The following is a 23,075-nucleotide window of genomic DNA, read 5'->3' as shown; positions in this document are numbered from 1 at the left end:
GGGATAACGGGGATAACGGGGTCAGGAATTCCGGGATAACGGGGATAACAGGATCGGGAATTCCAGGGTAACGGGGATAACGGGGTCAGGAATTCTGGGATATCGGGGATAACGGGATCAGGAATTCCGTGACACCGCCGCACACCGCGTCCCCCGAGCGGTCCAGCCGCGCCGTCGGCTGGGGGAGAAAAAAACCGGGATAACGGGAACGCCGGGATAATGGGGATAAAGGGAATGTCGGGGTAACAACGGGGTCAGGAATTCCAGGATAACGGGGATAACGGGATTGGGAATTCCAGGATAACAGGGATAACAGGGATAATGAGTTCAGGAATTCTGGGATAACAGGATCAGGAATTCCAGGATAACAGGGATAACGGGATTGGGAATTCCAGGATAACAGGGATAACGGGGATAACGGGGTCAGGAATTCCAGGATAACAGGGATAACGGGATCAGGAATTCTGGGATAACGAGGATAACAGGGATCAGGAATTCCAGGATAACAGGATCAGGAGTCCCAGGATAATGGGGATAACGGGATCAGGAATCCCAGGATAACGGGGATGACGAGATCAGGAATTCCGGGATAACGGGATCAGGAATTCCAGGATAACGGGGATAACAGGGATAATGGGTTCAGGAATTCTGGGATAAGGGGATCAGGAATTCCAGGATAACAGGGATAACAGGATCGGGAATCCCAGGATAACAGGGATGACGGGGTCGGGAACCCCGGGAAAAATGGGATAACAGGATCGGGATAACAGGGATAACAGGGATGACGGGATCGGGAATTCTGGGATAACGAGGATAACGGGATCAGGAATTCCAGGATAACAGGATTGGGAATCCCAGGATAACAGGGATAACAGGATCGGGAATTCCAGGATAACAGGGATAACGGGAATAACGGGGTCAGGAATTCCAGGATAACAGGGATAACGGGATTGGGAATCCCGGGATAACGGGGTAAATGGGATCAGGAATTCCACAGTAACAGGGATAACGGGATCAGGAATCCCGGGAAAAACGGGAAAAATCCACATCTGTCCACAGGGTTTATGGTGGTGCCATCCCTGGGAAAGTTCGGGATGGGGATCGGAGGAACCTGGAATTCCGAGCCCATGGGATGGGGTGGGGTTGGAGGTCCATGGACCCCATCCCAAACCATCCCGGGATTCTGGGATCAAGGACACTCAGGATCCATCCCGAGGGATTTTTATGGAATTCGGGGATGGGAAAGGGAAGGGAGACCCTTCCTGGAGTCCCGAATTCCCAGGGAATTTCCTGGATCCCAAAATTCCTTCTCGAGGAGGAGTCGGGATGGGGATGGATCCAACCCAGAGGGATTTGGGAAAAGGGCCTGGAATGGCAGCACAGGGAGTGGCTCCCACCATGGCCAGAGGGTCGGGGATTTGGGGAATTTGGGAATTTTGGGATTTTGGGATCTTGGGAAGGGATTCCCGGATCCAGAAAATCCCTGGGAGTGTCCAAGGAAAAGTTGGATCACCCTGGGATGACGGGAGGTGATTCCCTGGAATGATCCTGAAGGTCCCTTCCCACCCAAACCATCCTGGGAATTTTTTTTGGGATTTCCCGGTGGGATCCCAATCCCAGCCCTGATCCCGATCCCGATCCGTGCCGGGTCTTACCTGAGCCCCGAGTCTCGGAGGCTTCTGGGGCGGCCCCGTGAATTGCGCTGGGAAAAAGGAGGGAAAATCATTCCGGAAAATTCCGGGGAAAAAAACGCGGGAATGCCACGAAAGCCCGGGATCCCAATCCCAAAACTTTCCAGCTTTGGGGAAAAATGGGAATTTTGCTCGTTGGGGAAAACATTCCCGGGGAAAATTCCGGGTGGGAATCGGGAGCAACTCACTGTAATCCGTCTCCTTCTCCGGGAGGAGCTGAAAGGGGGAAAAATCGGGAATTAGAAACACCAAAATTTGGGGAAAAGGGAGGAAACGCCCCAAAAATAGGGAAAAGGGAGGAAACACCACAAAATTTGGGATGGAGGGAGGAAACACCACAAAATTTGGGATGGAGGGAGGAAACGCCCAAAAATTTGGGAAAATGGGGGGAATTTCCACAAAATTTGGGATGGAGGAAAGAGGAGCCCCAAAATTTGGGATGGAGTGAGGAAATGCCCCAAAATTTGGGGTGGAGGGTGGAAATGCCCCAAAATTTGGGAAAAAGGGAGGAAATTCCATAAAATTTGGGATGGAGGGAGGAGGAGCCCCAAAATTTGGGAAAAAGGGAGGAAACACCCCAAAATTTGGGAAAAAGGGAGGAAATGCCACAGAATTTGGGATGGAGGGTGGAAATGCCCCAAAAGTTGGGAAAAAGGGGGAGAAAATGCCCCAAAATTTGGGACGGAGGGAGGAGGAGCCCCAAAATTCTGGATGCAGGGAGGAAACACCCCAAATTTTTGGATGCAGGGAGGAGGAGCCACAAAATTTGGGAAAAAGGGAGGAAATTCCACAAAATTTGGGATGGAGGGAGGAGGAGCCCCAAAATTTGGGATGGAGGGAGGAAACACCCCAAAATTTGGGATGGAGGGAGGAAATGTCCCAAAATTTGGGATGGAGGGTGGAAATGCCCCAAAATTTGGGATGGAGGGTGGAAATGCCCCAAAATTTGGGATGGAGGAAGGAAATGCCCAAAAATTTGGGAAAAAGGGAGGAAATGTCCCATAATTTGGGAAAAAGGGAGGAAATTCCAAAAAATTTGGGATGGAGGGTGGAAATGGCCCAAAATTTGGGATAGAAGGAAGAAATGCCCCAAAATTTGGGATAATGGGAGGAAATTCCTGCTGGAATGTTGGGAAGGATCCTGGGATCCGATTTTCTTGGGGTTTCCCATTTTCCGGATAATTTTTTCCCAAATAAATGAACAAATCAATGAACGTTGATTGGGAAGGGATATTTCAGATATTCCCAAAAAAATCCCCCCAAAAATTCGGGATTTTCCAGGGATTTTCCAGGGATTACTCACGGGGGGAACGTTGTTGTTCAGGAACACCTTGGGATCCTGGAAAAAATGGGAAAAAGGTGGTGTGAGGTGGGGGGAAAATCGGGAAAAATGTGGGAAAATTGGGAAAAATTGGGGAAAATTGGGGAAAATTGGGGAAAAATTGTGGAAAAGAGGGAAAACGGGGAGGAAATGGGCGAAGGGGGGAAAATCTCTTATTCGAAATATTAAAAATAATGATAATAAAGTGGAACTGGAAACGCTTTGAAGTGGCCCAAAATTCCAAATGTTTCTTTGGATTGTGGAGCCCCTGGATCCCGAAATTCCTTCTCGAGGGGGAGTCGGGGTGGGGATGGATCCAATGGCAGGCTGGGAGAGCTGGGAATGTGCAGCTGGATCAGGGCAGGATCCAGGGAATCCTTGGGGCCTTTTCCAGAGGGAAATTTGGGATTCCAGAGCTGGAATTTGGGATTTGGGATGAAGGCTGGAGGGGCAGGAGGCAGGGAATGGCTTCCAGTGGGAAAGGGGAGCTGGGGATGGTGGGATCTTGGGAAGGGATTCCTGGCTGGGCTGGAATTCCCAGAGAATCCCTGGCAGTGTCCCAGGGTGGGTTTGGAGCACCCTGGGATGGTGGGAAGTGTCCCTGGGATGGGATTGAAGGTCCAGGGATCCCATCCCAAACCATCCCGGGATTCTGGGATCAAGGACACTCAGGATCCATCCCGAGGGATTTTTATGGAATTCAGGGATGGGAAAGGGAAGGGAGACCCTCCCTGGAGTCCTGAATTCCCAGGGAATTTCCTGGATCTCGAAATTCCCTCTCGAGGAGGAGTCGGGATGGGGCTGGATCCAGTGCCAGGCTGGGAATGGAGGGGATTCCCTGGGAAAGGGGAGATTGGGGTGGGATTTGGGAAGGAAAGCTCAGGATCCATCCCAAAGGCTCGGAATCCATCCAAGTCCCAATCCCAAGGATTCAGGACCATTCCCAAGGTTCCAAACCCATCCCAAACCCAATCCCAAGCTCAGCAACCACCCCAAAGGCTCAGGATCCATTCCCAACCCAATCCCATGCTGAGGATCCATCCCAGACCAAATCCCAGGCTCAGGATTGATCCCAAAGGATGAGGACCCATCCCAAACCCAATCCAAACCCAATCCCAGGCTCAGACTCCATCCCAAACCCAATCCCAGAGCTCAGGATCCAACCTAAACACAATCTCAAGCTCAGGATCCACCCCAAAGGCTCAGGATCCATCCCAAACCAAATCCCCGGTTCAGGACCCATCCCAAACCCAATCCAAACCCAATCCCAGGCTCAGAGTCCATCCCAATCCCAATCCCAAAGGTTCAGGATCCATTCCCAAGGTTCCAAACCCATCCCAAACCCAATCCCAGAGCTCAGGATCCATCCCAAAGCCAATCCAAACCCAATCCCAAAGGTTCAGGACCCATCCCAAAGGCTGAGGATCCATCCCAATCCTAATTCCAGAGTTCAGGATCCATCCCTAAGGCTCAGGATCCATCCCAAACCAAATCCAAACCTAATCCCAGGCTCAGAGTCCATCCCAAAGACTTGGGATCCATCCCAAACCCAATCCCAAAGGCTCAGGATCCATCCCAAGGCTCAGGATCCATCCCAAAGCCAATCCCAAAGGTTCAGGATCCATCCCAAAGGCTCAGGATCCACCCCAATCCTAATTCCAGAGTTCAGAATCCATCCCAAAGGCACAGGATCCATCCCAATCCTAATTTCAGAGCTCAGGATCCACCCCAAAGGATCAGGATCCATCCCAGCACCAATCCCAGAGCTCAGGATCCACCCCAAACACAATCTCAAACTCAGGATCCATCCCAAAGCCAATCCCAAAGGTTCAGGATCCATTCCAGACCCAATCCCAGGGCTCAGAGTCCATCCCAAAGGCTGAGGCTCCATCCCCATCCTAATTCCAGAGCTCAGGATCCACCCCAAAGACTCGGGATCCATCCCAAACCAAATCCCAGGCTCAGGGTCCATCCCCAAGGCTCGGGACCCATCCCAAACCCAATCCCAGGGATCAGGAACATCCCCAAGGCTCAGGATCCAGCCCAGACCCAATCCCAATCCCAAAGGTTCAGGGTTCATTCCAAACCCAATCCCAGGGATCAGGAACATCCCCAGAGCTCAGGATCCATCCCAACCCCAATCCCAACCCCAACCCCAATCCCAATCCTGACCCCAATCCCAATCCCAATCCCAACCCAGATCCCAATCCTAATCCCAGTCCCAATCCCAATCCCAATCCCAATCCCAATCTCAGGGATCAGGAACATCCCCAGGGCTCGGGATCCATCCCAAACCCAATCCAATCCCAATCCCAGGCTCAGAGTCCATCCCAAACCCAATCCCAAAGCTTCAGGACCATTCCCAAGGTTCCAAACCCATCCCAAAGCCAATCCCAGAGCTCAGGATCCACCCCAAATGCAATGTCACACTCGGGATCCACCCCAAAGGCTCAGGACCCATCCCAAACCCAATCCCTGGTTCCGGACCCATCCCAAACGCAATCCAAACCCGATCCCAGGCTCAGAGTCCATCGCAATCCCCATCCCAGGCTCTGGATCCATCCCAAACCCAATCCCAAAGGTTCAGGACCATTCCCAAAGGTTCCAAACCCATCCCAAACCCAATCCCAGGCTCAAGATCCATCCCAAGGACTCGGGATTCATCCCAATCCCAATCCCAAAGGTTCAGGACCCATCCCAAACCCAATCCCAGGGATCAGGAACATCCCCAAGGCTCAGGATCCATCCCAATCCCAATCCCAACCCAGATCCCAGTCCCAATCCCAATCCCAATCCCAATCCCGATCCCAATCCCAATCCCAATCCCAATCCCAATCCCGATCCCAATCCCAATCCCGATCCCAATCCCAATCCCAATCCCAATCCCAATCCCGATCCCAATCTCAGGGATCAGGAACATCCCCAAGGCTCGGGATCCATCCCAATCCCAATCCCAGAGCTCAGGATCCATCCCAAAGGTTCAGGATCCATCCCAATCCCAATCCCAGGGATCAGGAACATCCCCAGACCTCAGGATCCATCCCAACCCCAATCCCAATCCCAATCCCAATCCCGATCCCAATCCCAACCCCAATCCCAATCCCAACCCCAACCCCAACCCCAACCCCAATCCCAATCCCAATGATCCCCATCCCAATCCCAATCCCAGTCCCGATCCCAACCCCAATCCGATCCCAATCCCAATCCGATCCCAATCCCAACCCCATCCCAATCCCGATCCCGATCCCAGTCCCAATCCCAGGCAGGAATTCCCGTCTGGGCTGGAGTTCCCAGAGGGTCCCCGGGCTGGTGGGATTGGGACGGGATGGGATTGAAGGTCCACGGATCCCACCCCAAACCACGCCGGGATCCTCCAGGAACCGTGAGCCACCGGGACGGGAACCGTGGTGAGATCCCATCCCACGAGGGGCCAATTCCCAATGGATTTTTGGGAGTTTTGGGGAAATTTCAGGAATTTTTGGGAATTTTTGGGAATTTTTTTTGGGGTGTCTGACCAGGCTCTGGACCTCCTGCTGGAGCCACCGCTGGTCCTCCAGCATCTCCTTTGAGGTCCCTCCCCACCCAACCCATCCTGGAATGGTCCAGGAACCCTGGAGGAACCATGGTGAGATCCCATCCCAGGAGGGGCAATTCCCGATGGATTTTGGGGAATTTTTGGGAAATTTTGGGGAAATTTTTTTTTGGGATGTCTGACCAGGCTCTGGACCTCCTGCTGGAGCCACCGCTGGTCCTCCAGCATCTCCTTTGAGGTCCCTCCCCACCCAATTGTTCAGGAACCCCCAAGGAACTGTGAACCACCGGGATTGGAACCATGGTGAGATCCCATCCCAGGAGGGCCAATTCCCAATGGATTTTCTGGGATTTTTGGTAATTTTGGGGAATTTTTGGGAATTTTTGGGGTGTCTGAGCAGGCTCTGCACCTCCTGCTGGAGCCACCGGTGATCCTTGAGGTCTCTTCCCACCCAACCCATCCTGGGATTCTCCAGGAACCCTGGAGGAACCGCGAACCATCGGGATGGGAACCATGGTGAGATCCCATCCCAGGAGGGCCAATTCCCAATGGATTTTTGGGAATTTTTGGGAATTTTGGGGAATTTTTGGGAATTTTTGGGAATTTTTGGGAATTTTTGGGAATTTGGGGGAATTTTTGGGGAATTTTTTTTTTGGGGTGTCTGAGCAGGCTCTGGACCTCCTGCTGGAGCCACCGCTGGTCCTTGATGTCCCTCCCCACCCAACCCATCCTGGGATTCTCCAGGAACCCTGGAGGAACCATGACGTGATCCCATCCCAGGAGGGGCCATTCCCAATGGATTTTTTGGGATTTTTTTGGGGAATTTTTTGGGAATTTTTTTTGGGGTGTCTGAGCAGGCTCTGCACCTCCTGCTGGAGCCACCGCTGGTCCTCCAGCATCTCCTTTGAGGTCTCTCCCCACCCAATTGTTCAGGAACCCTGGAGGAACCGCGAACCACCGGGATTGGAACCATGGTGAGATCCCATCCCAGGAGGGGCAATTTCCGATGGATTTTTTGGGATTTTTGGTAATTTTGGTAATTTTTGGGAATTTTTGGGATGTCTGAGCAGGCTCTGCACCTCCTGCTGGAGCCACCGGTGATCCTTGAGGTCCCTCCCCACCCAACCCATCCTGGGATTCTCCAGGAACCCTGGAGGAACCATGGCGAGATCCCATCCCAGGAGGGGCCAATTCCCGATGGATTTTTTTGAAATTTTGGGAATTTTGGGGAAATTTTTTTGGGAATTTTTTTTTTGGGGTGTCTGACCAGGCTCTGGACCTGCTGCTGGAGCCACCGCTGGTCCTCCAGCATCTCCTTTGAGGTCCCTCCCCAAACAATTGTTCAGGAACCCCCAAGGAACCGTGAACCACCGGGATTGGAACCATGGTGAGATCCCATCCCACGAGGGGCCAAATCCCAATGGATTTTGGGAATTTTTGGGAATTTTGGGGAATTTTTGGGAATTTTTGGGAATTTTTGGGAATTTGGGGGAATTTTGGGGAATTTTTGGGATGTCTGACCAGGCTCTGGACCTCCTGCTGGAGCCACCGCTGGTCCTCCAGCATCTCCTTTGAGGTCCCTCCCCACCCAATTGTTCAGGAACCCTGGAGGAACCGCGAACCATCGGGATTGGAACCATGGTGAGATTCCATCCCAGGAGGGCCAATTCCCAATGGATTTTTGGGAATTTTTGGGAATTTTGGGGAATTTTTGGGAATTTTTGGGAATTTGGGGGAATTTTTGGGATGTCTGACCAGGCTCTGGACCTCCTGCTGGAGCCACCGCTGGTCCTCCAGCATCTCCTTTGAGGTCCCTCCCCACCCAATTGTTCAGGAACCCTGGAGGAACCGCGAACCATCGGGATGGGAACCATGGTGAGATCCCATCCCAGGAGGGGCCAATTCCCGATGGATTTTTGGGAATTTTGGGGAACTTTTGGGGAATTTTTGGGAATTTTTGGGATGTCTGAGCAGGCTCTGGACCTCCTGCTGGAGCCACTGGTGATCCTTGAGGTCCCTCCCCACCCAACCCATCCTGGGATTCTCCAGGAACCCTGGAGGAACCATGGTGAGATCCCATCCCAGGAGGGGCCAATTCCCGATGGATTTTGGGAATTTTTGGGGAATTTTTGGGAATTTTTGGGAATTTTTGGGAATTTGGGGGAATTTTTGGGAATTTTTGGGATGTCTGACCAGGCTCTGGACCTCCTGCTGGAGCCACCGCTGGTCCTTGATGTCCCTCCCCACCCAACCCACCCTGGGATTCTCCAGGAACCCTGGAGGAACCATGGTGAGATCCCATCCCAGGAGGGGCCAATTCCCTATGGATTTTGGGAATTTTTTGGGAATTTTTGGGAATTTTGGGAATTTTTTGGGAATTTTTGGGAATTTTTGGGAATTTGGGGGAATTTTTGGGAATTTTTGGGATGTCTGAGCAGGCTCTGGACCTCCTGCTGGAGCCACCGGTGATCCTTGAGGTCCCTCCCCACCCAACCCATCCTGGGATTCTCCAGGAACCCTGGAGGAACCATGGTGAGATCCCATCCCACGAGGGGCAATTCCCGATGGAGTTTGGGGAATTTTTGGGAATTTTTGGGGAATTTTGGGGATTTTTTGGGAATTTTTGGGAAATTTTTTTTGGGGTGTCTGAGCAGGCTCTGGACCTCCTGCTGGAGCCACCGCTGGTCCTCCAGCATCTCCTTTGAGGTCCCTCCCCACCCAATTGTTCAGGAACCCCCAAGGAACTGTGAACCACCGGGATTGGAACCATGGTGAGATCCCATCCCAGGAGGGGCCAATTCCCAATGGATTTTTGGGAATTTTTGGGAATTTTGGGGAATTTTTGGGAATTTTTGGTAATTTTTGGGGTGTCTGAGCAGGCTCTGCACCTCCTGCTGGAGCCACCGGTGATCCTTGAGGTCTCTTCCCACCCAACCCATCCTGGGACTCTCCAGGAACCCTGGAGGAACCATGAACTGTCCAGATTGGAACCATGGTGAGATCCCATCCCCTGAGGGCCAATTCCCGATGAATTTTTGGGAGTTTTGGGAAACTTTTGGGAAATTTTTGGGGAATTTTTTTTTGGGGTGTCTGACCAGGCTCTGCACCTCCTGCTGGAGCCACCGCTGGTCCTCCAGCATCTCCTTTGAGGTCCCTCCCCACCCAATTGTTCAGGAACCCTGGAGGAACCGCGAACCATCGGGATGGGAACCATGGTGAGATCCCATCCCAGGAGGGGCCAATTCCCAATGGATTTTTTGGGGAATTTTGGGGAAATTTTTTGGGATTTTTTTTTGGGGTGTCTGAGCAGGCTCGGGACCTCCTGCTGGAGCCACCGGTGATCCTTGAGGTCCCTCCCCACCCAACCCACCCTGGGATTCTCCAGGAACCCTGGAGGAACCATGGTGAGATCCCATCCCAGGAGGGGCCATTCCCAATGGATTTTTTGGGAACTTTTTGGGAATTTTTGGGAAATTTTTGGGAATTTTTTTTTGGGGTGTCTGAGCAGGCTCTGGACCTCCTGCTGGAGCCACCGCTGGTCCTCCAGCATCTCCTTGGAGGTCCCTCCCGACCCAATTGTTCAGGAACCCTGGAGGAAGCGCGAACCATCGGGATGGGAACCATGGTGAGATCCCATCCCAGCAGGGGCCAATTCTCGATGGATTTTTGGGAATTTTGGGGAACTTTTGGGGAATTTTTTTTTTGGGGTGTCTGAGCAGGCTCTGGACCTCCTGCTGGAGCCACCGCTGGTCCTTGATGTCCCTCCCCACCCAACCCATCCTGGGACTCTCCAGGAACCCTGGAGGAACCGCAAACCACCGGGATTGGAACCATGGTGAGATCCCATCCCAGGAGGGGCCAATTCTCAATGAATTTTTGGGAATTTTGGGGAACTTTTGGGGAAATTTTTTTTTGGGGGTGTCTGACCAGGCTCTGGACCTCCTGCTGGAGCCACCGCTGGTCCTCCAGCATCTCCCTCTGCTGCCTCTCCATGGCCTGCTCCACGCGCAGCCGCTCCAGCTCCAGCAGCTGCTGCGCCTCCTCCCGGCTCGAGGGCCGCTGGAAATCCTCCTCCTGCCAAAATCGGCGATTTTGGGGTTTCCGGGGGGAAAAAAAAAATAAAAAATTGGGATGGGAATGGTGGGGAATGGTGGGCGGGTAATTAGGGGTAATGAAGGGAATGATTGAGTTAATTAATTAAGGGTTGAGGGATTGATTGATTGATTTGCAGCGAGGGGATCCCAGTGTGGTCGTGGAGAGGGGGGAGGGGAAGGGGGAGAGGTTGTGGGGGAAAAAAGGGGAGAAATGGGAAAAATGGGAAAAAGGGGGAAAAAAGGGGGGAAAATGGGAAAAAGGGGAAAATGGGGAAAAAGGGGAAAAGGGGAGAAAATTGGGAAAAAGGGGGGAAAAAGGGGGGAAAAGGGGGGAAAAAGGGGGGAAAAGAGGAAAAGGGGGAAAATGGGAAAAAGGAGAAAAAGGGGAAATGGGGAAAAATAGAAAAGGGGGGAAATGGGGAAAAGAGGGGAAAATTGGGAAAAAGGGGGAAAAAAGGGGGAAAAGAGGGAAAAGGGGGGAAAGGAGAAAAAAGGGGGGAAAAGGGGGAAAATGGGAAAAATGGGGAAAAGGGGAAATGGGGAAAAGAGGGGAAAATTGGGAAAAAGGGGGGAAAAAGGGGGGGGAAAAGGGGGAAATGGGGAAAAAGGGGGAAAAAGGGGGGAAAAGGGGGAAAAAAGGGGGAAAAGGGAAAAGGGGGGAAAATTGGGAAAAAGGGGGGAAAAAGGGGGGAAATGGGAAAAGGGGGAAAAAGGGGGGAAAAAGGGGGAAAAAGGGGGAAAAAGGGGGAAAAGGGAAAAGGGGGGAAATGGGGAAAAGGAGAAAAAAGGGGGAAAATGGGAAAAAGGGGAAATGGGGGAAAATTGGGAAAAAGGGGAAAAAAAGGGGGAAAAGGGGAAAATGGGAAAAAGGGGAAATGGGGAAAAGAGGGAAAAGGGGAAAAAAGGGGAAAAAGGGGAAAAAGGGGAAATGGGGAAATGGGGAAAGGGGGGGGAAATTGGGAAAAAGGGGGAAAGGGGGAAATGGGGAAAAGAGGGGAAAATTGAGAAAAATTGGGAAAAAGGGGGAAAAAGGGGGAAAAGGGGGGGGAAAAGGGGGAAAATGGGAAAAAGGGGGAAAAGGGGAAATGGGGAAAAGGGGGAAAATTGGGAAAAAGGGGGGAAAAGGGAGGAAAAGGGGAAAAGGGGAAAAGGGGGAAATGGGGAAAAAAGGGGGAAAAAGGGGGGAAATGGGGAAAAGGGGGAAAAGGAGAAAAAAGGGGAATAAGGGAAAAAAGGGGGAGATAAAAGGAGAAAAATGGGGAAAAAAGGGGAAAATGGGAAAAAGGGGGAAAATGGGGAAAAGGGAAAAAAATAGAAAATGGGAAAACGGGAAGAAAAGGGAGAATAAGGAGAAAAATGGGAAAAGGGGAGAAAAGGGGAAATAAGGGGGAAAAAGGGGGAAAAGGGGAAATAAGGGATAAAGGAGGAAAAATGGGGGAAATGGGGAAAAAAGGGAGGAAAAGGGGAAAAGGGGGAAAGGGAAAAGGAGAAAAAAGGAGAAACAGGAAAAAAAGAATCAAAAATGGGAGAATACAGAGAAAAATGGGAAAAGGGGAAAAAGGTGGAAAAGGAGAAAAGTACAAGGGGGAAATGGGGGGAAAGGGGGAAAGAGGGGGGAAGGGGAAAAGAGGAAAAATTGGGAAAAATGGGAAAAGGAGAATAAAGGGGAAATGGGGATAAAGAGAGATAAAAAGGGAAAAGATGAGAAAAGATGAAAAAATGGGAAAGGGAAAAGGGAAAAGGAGAAAAAAGGGGGGAAATGGGATAAAGTGGGAAATGGTGAGAAAAGGGAGAAAAACGGGAAAAGGGGAAAAGGAGAACAGCAAGAAAAATGGGGAAAGGGGAAAAGGCGGAAAAGGAGGAAAAATGGGGGAAAATGAAAAAGGGGAAAAAATGGGGAAAGGAGGAAAAATGGGGGAAAATGAAAAAGGGGAAAAAATGGGGAAAGGAGGAAAAATGGGGGAAAATGAAAAAGGGGAAAAAATGGGGAAAGGAGGAAAAATGGGGGAAAATGAAAAAGGGGAAAAATGGGAAAAGGAGGAAAAATGGGGGAAAATGAAAAAGGGGAAAAATTGGGGAAAAGAAGGAAAAATGGGGGAAAATGAAAAAGGGGAAAAATGGGAAAAGGAGGAAAAATGGGGGAAAATGAAAAAGGGGAAAAATGGGAAAAGGAGGAAAAATGGGGGAAAATGAAAAAGGGGGAAAATTGGGGAAAAGAAGGAAAAATGGGGGAAAATGAAAAAGGGGAAAAGGGGGATAAAGGAGGAAAAATGGGGGAAAATGAAAAAGGGGAAAAATGGGAAAGGGGCGAAAGGGAAAAAGGAGAAAAAAGGGGAAATGGGGACAAAGGGAAAGGAACAAGGGGAAAAAAGATAAAAGGGGGGAAAATTTGGGCTAAAGAAGGAAAAAGGAGGAGAAAAAGAGGAAAGGGAGAAGGGTGGGGAAAAAAGGAGGAAAAAGGAGGAGAAAATGGGAAAAAGGGGAGGAAGGGGAAAAATGGGGAAAAGGAAAATTGGGAAGAAAGGAGAAAAAAAGGAGGAAAGCGGGAAAAAGAGGTTAAAGAGGGAATAGGGTGGGAAATGGGGGAAAATGGGGAAATGGGGACAAAATGGGGGAAAGGGGGAAAAATAAGGGGAAAAGGAGGGAAAAATAGGGGAAAAATGGGGGGAAACGAGGGAAAAGGAGGGGAGAAAAATTGGGAAAAACAGGGGAAAAATGAGGGAAAATGGGAAAAAAGAAGGAAATTCCAACAAGGAGAGGCAAGCACGGCACTCCCAGCACAGCAGCTCCGAGCGTCCCAACTCCCGGCAGAAATTCTGGGATCGCAACCAGCTGGAAAAATCCCCCTCGGGAATTCCGGATTTTTAGGATTGGGAAGGCATCCGGATCCCAAATCCCAACGGGAAGCAGATCCCAAAAACTGAATTGTTTTTGATGACTGGGAAGGTTTGAGGATCCCAAATCCCAACGGGAAGCAGATCCCAAAAATGGGATGGATTTCAAGGATTGGGAAGGTTTCGGGATCCCAAATCCCAAAAATGGGATGGATTTTTAGGATTGGGAAGGTTTTGGGATCCCAAATCCCAAAAATGAGATGGATTTTGAGGATTGGGAAGGCATCCAGATCCCAAATCCCAACAGGAAGCAAATCCCAAAAACTGAATTGTTTTTGATGATTGGGAAGGTTTCAGGATCCCAAATCCCAATGGGAAGCAAATCCCAAAAATGGGATGGATTTCGAGGATTGGGAAGGCATCCGGATCCCAAATCCCAAAAATGGGATGGATTTTTAGGATTGGGAATTCCTCCAGATCCCAAATCCCAACGGGAAGCAGATCCCAAAAACTGAATTGTTTTTGATAATTGGGAAGGTTTCAGGATCCCAAATCCCAATGGGAAGAAGATCCTAACAATGGGATGGATTTCAAGGATTGGGAAGGTTTCGGGATCCCAAATCCCAAAAATGGGATGGATTTTTAGGATTGGGAAGGTTTCAGGATCCCAAATCCCAACAATGGGATGGATTTCAAGGATTGGGAAGGTTTCGGGATCCCAAATCCCAAAAATGGGATGGATTTTTAGGATTGGGAAGGCATCCAGATCCCAAATCCCAATGGGAAGCAAATCCCAAAAACTGAATTGTTTTTGATAATTGGGAAGGTTTCGGGATCCCAAATCCCAATGGGAAGCAGATCCCAAAAATGGGATGGATTTTTAGGATTGGGAATTCCTCCAGATCCCAAATCCCAACAGGAAGCCAATCCCAAAAATTGAATTGTTTTTGATGATTGGGAAGGTTTCAGGATCCCAAATCCCAACGGGAAGAAGATCTCAACAATGGGATGGATTTCGAGGATTGGGAGGCATCCAGATCCCAAATCCCAAAAATGGGATGGATTTTTAGGATTGGGAAGGCATCCGGATCCCAAATCCCAACAATGGGATGGATTTTTAGGATTGGGAAGGCATCCAGATCCCAAATCCCAACGGGAAGCAAATCCCAAAAATTGAATTGTTTTTGATGATTGGGAAGGTTTCAAGATCCCAAATCCCAATGGGAAGCAGATCCCAAAAATGGGATGGATTTTTAGGATTGGGAATTCCTCCAGATCCCAAATCCCAACGGGAAGCAAATCCCAAAGATGGGATGGATTTCGAGGATTGGGAAGGTTTCGGGATCCCAAATCCCAAAAATGGGATGGATTTTTAGGATTGGGAAGGCATCCAGATCCCAAATCCCAAAAATGGGATGGATTTTTAGGATTGGGAAGGCATCCAGATCCCAAATCCCAATGGGAAGCAGATCCCAAAAATTGAATTGTTTTTGATGACTGGGAAGGTTTCAGGATCCCAAATCCCAACGGGAAGCAGATCCCAAAAATGGGATGGATTTTTAGGATTGGGAAGGCACCCAGATCCCAAATCCCAAAAATGAGATGGATTTTTAGGATTGGGAAGGCATCCAGATCCCAAATCCCAATGGGAAGCAGATCCCAAAAATGGGATGGATTTCGAGGATTGGGAAGGCATCCGGATCCCAAATCCCAAAAATGAGATGGATTTTTAGGATTGGGAAGGCATCCAGATCCCAAATCCCAATGGGAAGCAGATCCCAAAAATGGGATGGATTTCGAGGATTGGGAAGGCATCCAGATCCCAAATCCCAACGGGAAGCAAATCCCAAAAATTGAATTGTTTTTGATGATTGGGAAGGTTTCAGGATCCCAAATCCCAACGGGAAGCAGATCCCAAAAATGGGATGGATTTTGAGGATTGGGAAGGCACCCAGATCCCAAATCCCAAAAATGGGATGGATTTTTAGGATTGGGAAGGCATCCGGATCCCAAATCCCAAAAATGGGAGGGATTTTTAGGATTGGGAATTCCTCCAGATCCCAAATCCCAACGGGAAGCAGATCCCAAAAATTGAATTGTTTTTGATGATTGGGAAGGTTTCAGGATCCCAAATCCCAACGGGAAGCAGATCCCAAAAATGGGATGGATTTCAAGGATTGGGAAGGCATCCGGATCCCAAATCCCAAAAATGAGATGGATTTTGAGGATTGGGAAGGTTTCAGGATCCCAAATCCCAAAAATGGGATGGATTTTTAGGATTGGGAAGGCATCCAGATCCCAAATCCCAACGGGAAGCAGATCCCAAAAACTGAATTGTTTTTGATGACTGGGAAGGTTTCAGGATCCCCACCAGGGAACGATCTCTGAGGGGTTTTTGAGGCTCAGGAATTCCTCCAGCTCCCGAATGCCACCAGGACAATTTTGGAAGGATTTTTGAGGATCGGGAATTCCTCTGGATGCCAAATCCCAGTTGGAAGCAGCAGATCCCAAAAATGGAAGGATTTTTTGAGGATCGGGAATTCCTCCAGATCCCAAATCCCAGTGGGAAGAGGATCCCAAAAATGGAAGAATATTTTAGGATCGGGAATTCCTCCAGATCCCAAATCCCAGTGGGAAGAGGATCCCAAAAATGGAAGGATATTTTAGGAGCGGGAATTCCTCCACATGGCAAATCGCAGCGGGAAGCGGGTCCCAATGGATCCCAAAAAATGGGAAAATTTTTGAAGACTGGGAATTCCTCCGGACACCAAATCCCACCGGGACGATCTCCGAGCGATTTTGGAGGCCTGAGAATTCCTCTGCATGCAGAATCCCCAACGGGGAATGATCTCCGAGTGATTTTGGAGGCTCGGGGATTCCTCCACATGCCGGGGGACGATCCCTGAGCGATTTTGGAGGCTCGGGAATTCCTCGGCATGGAGGATCCCACCGGGGGACGATCCCTGAGTGATTTTGGAGGCTCAGGAATTGCTCCGCATGCAGAATCCCACCAGGGAATGATCTCTGAGGGATTTTTGAGGCCCGGGAATTGCTCTGCATGGAGGATCCCACCGGGGGACGATCCCTGAGTGATTTTGGAGGCTCAGGAATTGCTCCGCATGCAGAATCCCACTGGGTGGGGGACAATCTCCGAGCAATTTTCGAGGTTTGGGAATTGCTCTGCATGGAGGATCCCACCAGGGAATGATCTCCGAGCAATTTTCGAGGCTCGGGAATTGCTCGGTATGGAGGATCCCACCGGGGGACGATCTCCGAGTGGTTTTCGAGGCTCAAGAATTCCTCCGCATGCCGGGGGACGGTCTCCGAGTGATTTTGGAGGCTTGGGAATTGCTCCTCCAGCCACCAAATCCCACCGGGAGAATTTGCGAAGGATTTTGGAGGCTCGGGAATTGCTTGGCATGGAGGATCCCACCAGGAGACAATCTCTGAGTGATTTTGGAGGCTCGGGAATTGCTCTGCATGGAGGATCCCCAATGGGGAACGATCTCCGAGTGATTTTCGAGGCTCGGGAATTGCTCCTCCAGCCACCAAATCCCACCGGGAGAATTTGCGAAGGATTTTCGAGGCTTGGGAATTGCTCTGCATGCGGGATCCCACCAGGAGACAATCTCTGAGTGATTTTCGAGGCTCGGGAATTGCTCTGCATGGAGGATCCCCAATGGGGGACGATCTCCGAGTGATTTTGGAGGCTTGGGAATTGCTCCTCCAGCCACCAAATCCCACCGGGAGAATTTGTGAAGGATTTTCGAGGCTCAGGAATTGCTTGGCATGCCAGGGGACGATCCCTGAACGATTTTGGAGGCTCGGGAATTGCTCTGCATGCAGGATCCCAATCCCGGGAGACGATCTCTGAGTGATTTTCGAGGTTTGGGAATTGCTCTGCATGCAGGATCCCCACCGGGGGACGATCCCTGAGGGATTTTGGAGGCTCGGGAATTGCTCCACATGAAGGATCCCCAATGTGGGACGATCTCCGAGCGATTTTGGAGGCTGGGGAATTGCTCTGCATGCAGAACCCCACCGGGGAACGATCTCTGAGGGATTTTTGAGGCCCGGGAATTCCTTGGCATGGAGGATCCCCAAGGGGAGGACGATCTCTGAGTGATTTTCGAGGCTGGGGAATTCCTCTGCATGCAGAATCCCACTGGGGAATGATCTCTGAGCGATTTTCGAGGCCCGGGAATTGCTCTGCATGCAGGATCCCACCGGGGGACGATCTCTGAGGGATTTTCGAGGCTCGGGAATTGCTCCTCCAGCCACCAAATCCCACCGGGAGAATTTGTGAAGGATTTTGGAGGCCCGGGGATTCCTCCGCATGCAGGATCCCCACCGGGGAATGATCTCTGAGGGATTTTGGAGGCTCGGGAATTGCTCCGCATGCCAGGGGACGATCTCCGAGTGGTTTTCAAGGCTCGGGAATTGCTCTGCATGGAGGATCCCCAATGGGGGGACAATCTCCGAGCGATTTTGGAGGATCGGGAATTCCTCCGCATGCAGAATCCCCACTGGGGGATGATCTCTGAGTGATTTTGGAGGCTCGGGAATTGCTCGGCATGCAGGATCCCACTGGGGAATGATCTCCGAGCGATTTTGGAGGCTCAGGAATTCCTCCTCCAGCCACCAAATCCCACCGGGAGAATTTGTGAAGGATTTTCGAGGCTCGGGAATTGCTTGGCATGCCAGGGGACGATCCCTGAACGATTTTGGAGGCTCGGGAATTGCTCTGCATGCAGGATCCCAATCCCGGGAGACGATCTCTGAGTGATTTTCGAGGTTTGGGAATTGCTCTGCATGGAGGATCCCACCGGGGAACGATCTCTGAGGGATTTTGGAGGCTCAGGAATTGCTCCACATGAAGGATCCCCAATGTGGGACGATCTCCGAGCGATTTTGGAGGCTCAGGAATTGCTCTGCATGCAGAATTCCCACCGGGGAATGATCTCTGAGGGATTTTTAAGGCTCGGGAATTGCTCGGCATGGAAGATCCCAACAGGGGGACGATCTCTGAGGGATTTTCGAGGCTGGGGAATTCCTCTGCATGCAGAATCCCACCAGGGAATGATCTCTGAGTGATTTTCGAGGCCCGGGAATTGCTCTGCATGGAGGATCCCCAATGGGGGACGATCTCCGAGCGATTTTCGAGGCTCGGGAATTGCTCTGCATGGAGGATCCCCAATGGGGGACGATCTCTGAGGGATTTTCGAGGCTCGGGAATTGCTCCTCCAGCCACCAAATCCCACCAGGAGAATTTGTGAAGGATTTTGGAGGCCCGGGGATTCCTCCGCATGCAGGATCCCCACCGGGGAATGATCTCTGAGCGATTTTGGAGGATCGGGAATTGCTCCGCATGCCGGGGGACGATCTCTGAGTGATTTTTGAGGCTCAGGAATTGCTCTGCATGCACAATCCCCACCGGGGGACGATCTCTGAGGGATTTTGGAGGCCCGGGAATTCCTCTGCATGCCGGGGAATGATCTCTGAGCGGTTTTCAAGGCTCGGGAATTGCTCTGCATGCAGAATCCCCACCGGGGAATGATCTCTGAGGGATTTTGGAGGCTCAGGAATTCCTCTGCATGCAGGATCCCCACCGGGGAACGATCTCTGAGCGATTTTGGAGGCTCAGGAATTGCTCTGCATGCACAATTCCCACCGGGGGACAATCTCCGAGCGATTTTCGAGGATCGGGAATTGCTCTGCATGCAGGATCCCCACCGGGGAACGATCTCTGAGTGATTTTGGAGGCTCAGGAATTCCTCGGCATGCAGAATCCCATCGAGGAACGATCTCCGAGCGGTTTTGGAGGCCCAGGGATTCGTCCGCATGCAGGATCCCCACCGGGGAATGATCTCTGAGCGATTTTGGAGGATCGGGAATTGCTCCGCATGCCGGGGGACGATCTCTGAGTGATTTTTGAGGCTCAGGAATTGCTCGGGATGGAGGATCCCACCGGGGGACGATCTCCGAGCGGTTTTGGAGGCTCGGGAATCGCTCCCGGATCCCGGTGTCCGTTGGGTGCCGCCGCGGTTGCCACGCGTGCGCTTACCCTGACGCTGTGCCGCTGGAAGGCGCCGTGGCGGGCGGGGGGCGGCGTGCGCCGGGACAGCAGCGCCGCGCTCGGCACCTCGGCGGGGCTGGCCAGGGACGGAGAGCTGGCACACAGACCCTCGGGGAGCTGGCACGGCACGGAGCGGCCAGGGACGGGAACAACGGCAACGGGAATGGCGGGTTAGCGCGGACGGACGCACGGACGGACAGGCGGATGGACACATGGAGGGACACATGGATGGACAAATGGATGGAGACACGGATGGACACATGGATGGATGTGTGGATGGACACATGGATGGACACGCGGATGGACACATGGATGGACACACGGATGGACACATGGATGGACACACGGATGGATGTGTGGATGGACACGCGGAGGGACATGCGGAGGCACATGCGGAGGGACACGTGGATGGACACATGGATGGACACACGGATGGATGCAAGCATGCACACGTGGATGGAGACATGGATGGATGTGTGAATGGACACATGGATGGACACACGGATGGACACATGGATGGACACACGGATGGATACATGGATGGACACACGGATGGATGCACGGATGGACACGTGGATGGACACAAGGATGGACACACGGATGGACACACGGATGGACGCACGGATGGACACGTGGATGGACACATGGATGGACACACGGATGGACACACGGATGGACACGTGGATGGACACACGGATGGACACATGGATGGACACACGGATGGACACGTGGATGGACACACGGATGGATGCACGGATGGATTCATGGATGGACACACGGATGGACACACAGACGGATGCGCGGACGGACACATGGATGGACGTGTGGATGGACGTGTGGATGGACACGCAGAGGGACACGCAGAGGGACACGTGGATGGACACACGGATGGACACATGGATGGATGTGCAGATGGACACACGGATGGACACACGGATGGACACATGGATGGACACACGGATGGACACACGGATGGGCACGCGGATGGACACATGGATGGACACACGGATGGACACACGGATGGACACGTGGATGGACACACAGATGGACGCACGGATGGATTCATGGATGGACACACGGATGGACACATGGATGGACACGTGGATGGACACACAGATGGACGCACGGATGGATTCATGGATGGACACACGGATGGACACACAGACGGATGCGCGGACGGACACATGGATGGATGTGTGGATGGACGTGTGGATGGACACGCAGAGGGACATGCGGAGGGACACGTGGATGGACACACGGATGGACACATGGATGGATGTGCAGATGGACACGCAGATGGACACATGGATGGACACACGGATGGATGCAAGCATGCACACGTGGATGGAGGCATGGATGGACACAGGGATGGACACAACGATGGATGTGTGGATGGACACACGGATGGACATGCAGATGGACATGCAGATGGACACATGGATGGACAAATGGATGGAGACATGGATGGACACATGGATGGATGTGTGGATGGACACACGGGTGGACACACGGATGGATGCAAGCATGCACACGTGGATGGAGACATGGATGGATGTGTGGATGGACACAACGATGGATGGATGGATGGACACATGGATGGACACATGGATGGACACACGGATGGATGCAAGCATGCACACATGGATGGATACATGGATGGACACATGGATGGACACATGGATGGACACAGGGATGGACACATGGACGGACACACGGATGGACACATGGATGGATACATGGATGGACATGTGGATGGGTATGTGGGTGGACACGCAGATGGACGCACGGATGGACGCACGGATGGATGCAAGCATGCACACGTGGATGGATACATGGATGGACACAGGGATGGACACACGGATGGACACGTGGGTGGACACGCGGATGGACACACGGATGGATGCAAGCATGCACACGTGGATGGAGGCATGGATGGACACACGGATGAAACATGGATGGACACATGGATGGACACATGGATGGACACGTGGACGGACAGACACACGGATGGACACATGGATGGACACATGTGTGGACACACGGATGGACACATGGATGGACACACGGACGGACGGACACACGGATGGACACACGGATGGACACATGGATGGACACACGGACGGACGGACACACGGATGGACACACGGATGGACACACGGATGGAAACGTGGATGGACACACGGATGGATACATGGATGGATACACGGATGGACACACGGATGGACACACGGATGGAACATGGATGGACATGTGGATGGGTATGTGGGTGGACACATGGATGGACACACGGATGGATGCAAGCATGCACACGTGGATGGAGGCACGGATGGACACACGGACAGACACACGGATGGAACATGGATGGATGTGTGGATGGACATGCAGATGGACACACGGACGGATGTGTGAATGGACACACGGATGGACACACGGATGGACACGTGGATGGACACACGGATGGATACATGGATGGACACGTGGATGGACACACGGATGGACATGCAGATGGACACACGGATGGACACACGGATGGACACATGGATGGACATGCAGATGGACATGCAGATGGACACACGGATGGACACACGGATGGACACGTGGGTGGACACACGGACGGACACGTGGACAGAGCAGGAGTGCAAGAAGAGCGGGAACGGCACCGGGAGCCGAGCCTGGGGTGGGGATGGGGCTGGAAGTGGCCTTGGGACATTCTGGGACATTCTGGGAAATTTTGGGAAATTTTGGGAAATTTTGGGACATTTTGGGATATTTTGGAATGCTTTGGGAATTTTTGAAATATTCTGGGATATTTGGGAATATTCTGGGGTATTTTTGGATATTCTGGGATATTTTGGAATGTTTGGGGGTATTTTGGGATAATCTGGGATACTTTGGGGTATTCTGGGATATTGTGGAATGTTTTGGAATATTTTGGGATAATCTGGAATATTTTGGGGTATTTTGGGATAGTTTGGAATGTTTTGGAATATTTCAGGGTATTTTGGGATAATCTAGGATATTTTTGGATATTCTGGGTTATTTTGGAATGTTCTGGAATATTTTGGAATATTTTGGGTATTCTGGGGTATTCTGGGACTGTTTTGGAATATTTTGGGATATTTTGGGGTATTCTGGAATATTTTGGGGTATTTTTGGGTATTCTGGGATATTTTGGAATGTTTTGGAATATTTGGGGGTATTTTGGAATATTCTGGGATATTTTGGGATATTTGGGGGTATTTTGGAATATTTTGGAATATTTTGGGGTATTTTGGGATATTCTGTGTTATTTTGGGTATTCTGGGATATTTTGGAATTTTTTGAAATATTTTGGAGTACTTTGGAATATTTTGGGGTATTTTTGGATATTCTGGAATATTCTGGAATATTTTGGAATATTTTGGGAATTTTTGGAATATTTGGGGGTATTTTGGGATATTTTTGGACATTCTGGGGTATTTTGGAATGTTTTGGAATATTTTGAAATATTCTGGGATATTTTGCGATATTTGGGAATTTTCTGGGGT

General features: G+C 51.1%; 1 protein-coding gene across 1 annotated transcript in view; it reads right to left on the bottom strand.

Annotated features, from left to right (window-relative positions):
• The window catches only part of LOC134432651 (protein-tyrosine kinase 2-beta-like), a 72,667-nt gene that overhangs the window by 7,993 nt on the left and 41,599 nt on the right, over positions 1 to 23,075 (bottom strand). Inside the window, 4 exon segments of the mRNA XM_063181549.1 lie at positions 1,656 to 1,702; positions 1,880 to 1,907; positions 2,995 to 3,030; positions 10,472 to 10,618. Of these exon segments, the coding sequence (XP_063037619.1) occupies positions 1,656 to 1,702; positions 1,880 to 1,907; positions 2,995 to 3,030; positions 10,472 to 10,618 (258 nt within the window).

This window comes from Melospiza melodia (genome assembly GCF_035770615.1).
Source record: "Melospiza melodia melodia isolate bMelMel2 chromosome 3 unlocalized genomic scaffold, bMelMel2.pri SUPER_3_unloc_3, whole genome shotgun sequence".
Lineage (NCBI taxonomy): Eukaryota > Metazoa > Chordata > Aves > Passeriformes > Passerellidae > Melospiza > Melospiza melodia.
This window is presented reverse-complemented; position numbering and strand designations above follow the sequence as displayed.